General features: G+C 35.7%; 1 protein-coding gene across 1 annotated transcript in view; it reads left to right on the top strand.

Moving 5' to 3' along the window:
* CBG20118 overlaps positions 1–1,337 on the top strand; it is a gene marked incomplete at both ends in the record, with an annotated part of 25,645 nt that overhangs the window by 1,773 nt on the left and 22,535 nt on the right. The window contains one exon of the mRNA XM_045243483.1: positions 695–1,009. Within this exon, the coding sequence (XP_045096959.1) occupies positions 695–1,009 (315 nt within the window). The remainder of the gene's footprint in view (positions 1–694; positions 1,010–1,337) is intronic.

The raw sequence follows: 1,337 nt of genomic DNA, 5'->3' as shown, positions 1-1,337 counted from the left end.
ATTTCTGTGCAACTTGTCGTCATATTTGATGTATTTAATGTAGAACGGTGTTTGCACACAATCCGAGCTACAGTAACCCCAGAAATTGATATTTTCTGCTGAAAATGACAAAATTTATGTCAAAAAATTCGCAAAAAAACAGCGAAAACCCAATTTTGGGATTACTGTAATCCTGATTGTGTGCAAACACCGTACCACGCAAGATGTATCACATTTGACGACAAATTACACAGTAACTCGAAATTTTTGGGCAAATTGTCGTCAAATGTGATGCATTTGGTGTCGCACGGTGTTTGCACACAATCCGAGCTACCGTAATCTTAAAATATAAAATTTGAGCCCGAAAAAATGAGAAAAAACAGAAATTCGATTTTTAGATTACTGTAGCTCCGAGACATCATTTTACACCAGAATGCATCGAATTTGACGACACATTGCACGGAAAATTGAATTTCTGTGCAAAATGTCGTCAAGTTTGATGCTACAGTAATCCCCAAAAATTTACTTTTTTGCGATTTTTTTAAAATTTTAAAATATCTGAAAATTCGAATTTTTTGAAGTTCAAAATCGAAACATTTGATTTGTGAGGAAAATTTAAAATTTTGCGATTTGTCTTTTTCCAAAATTTTGGAAAAATCTAAAAATTTGATTTTTCAATTTTCTGAAAAATTCAAAAATTTCTAAAATGTTCCAGAATCAAATGGAGCACATTGAAGAGTCCGGTTGGCACGAGACCACGCCCACTTCGTTTCCATCAGCCACCGAAACGAGCCAAATCACAGAGCTCCGTCAACAGATTGCTCATTGGAAGGCGAAAGCTGAAAATGGGGAAAATTCTGGAATTCCAGATAAAAATCAAGAAGAAATGGTCAGAATTTCTGAAATGGAGCGAAAAATCGAGGCACTTCGACAGCAGAAAGAGCACGAAATCCAGTCGATCGTTGAGTCCCACGCGGAATCGATGGTTGAGATGAGAGAGATGTATGAGGAGAAAATTAGTAATATGCAGGTGAGAAAATGGCTGGAAATGGCATAATATAAGCCAGAAATCATGAAAAATGGACTAAAAATGATGGAAAATGGCTAGAAATTGGCTGCAATTGTCGAAAAACGGTTGAAAATTAACTGAAAAATGATGGAAACTGGCTGAAAATGGTCGAAATTTCATGAAGAAATAGCTGAAAAATAACTGAAAATTGTCAAAAAATGGGTCCACATCATAATTGACGACAAGTTGCACACCAAAATTTTTGAAAATTTCGATTTTTTTTTGGATTACTGTAGCTCGGATTGTGTGCAAACACCGTTCTACACCAAACGCATCGAATTTGACGACA

This window comes from Caenorhabditis briggsae (genome assembly GCF_000004555.2).
Source record: "Caenorhabditis briggsae complete genome, chrIII, whole genome shotgun sequence".
NCBI classification, from domain to species: domain Eukaryota; kingdom Metazoa; phylum Nematoda; class Chromadorea; order Rhabditida; family Rhabditidae; genus Caenorhabditis; species Caenorhabditis briggsae.
Note: the sequence above shows the minus strand (reverse complement) of the source record. Positions and strands in the feature narration are given on the sequence as shown.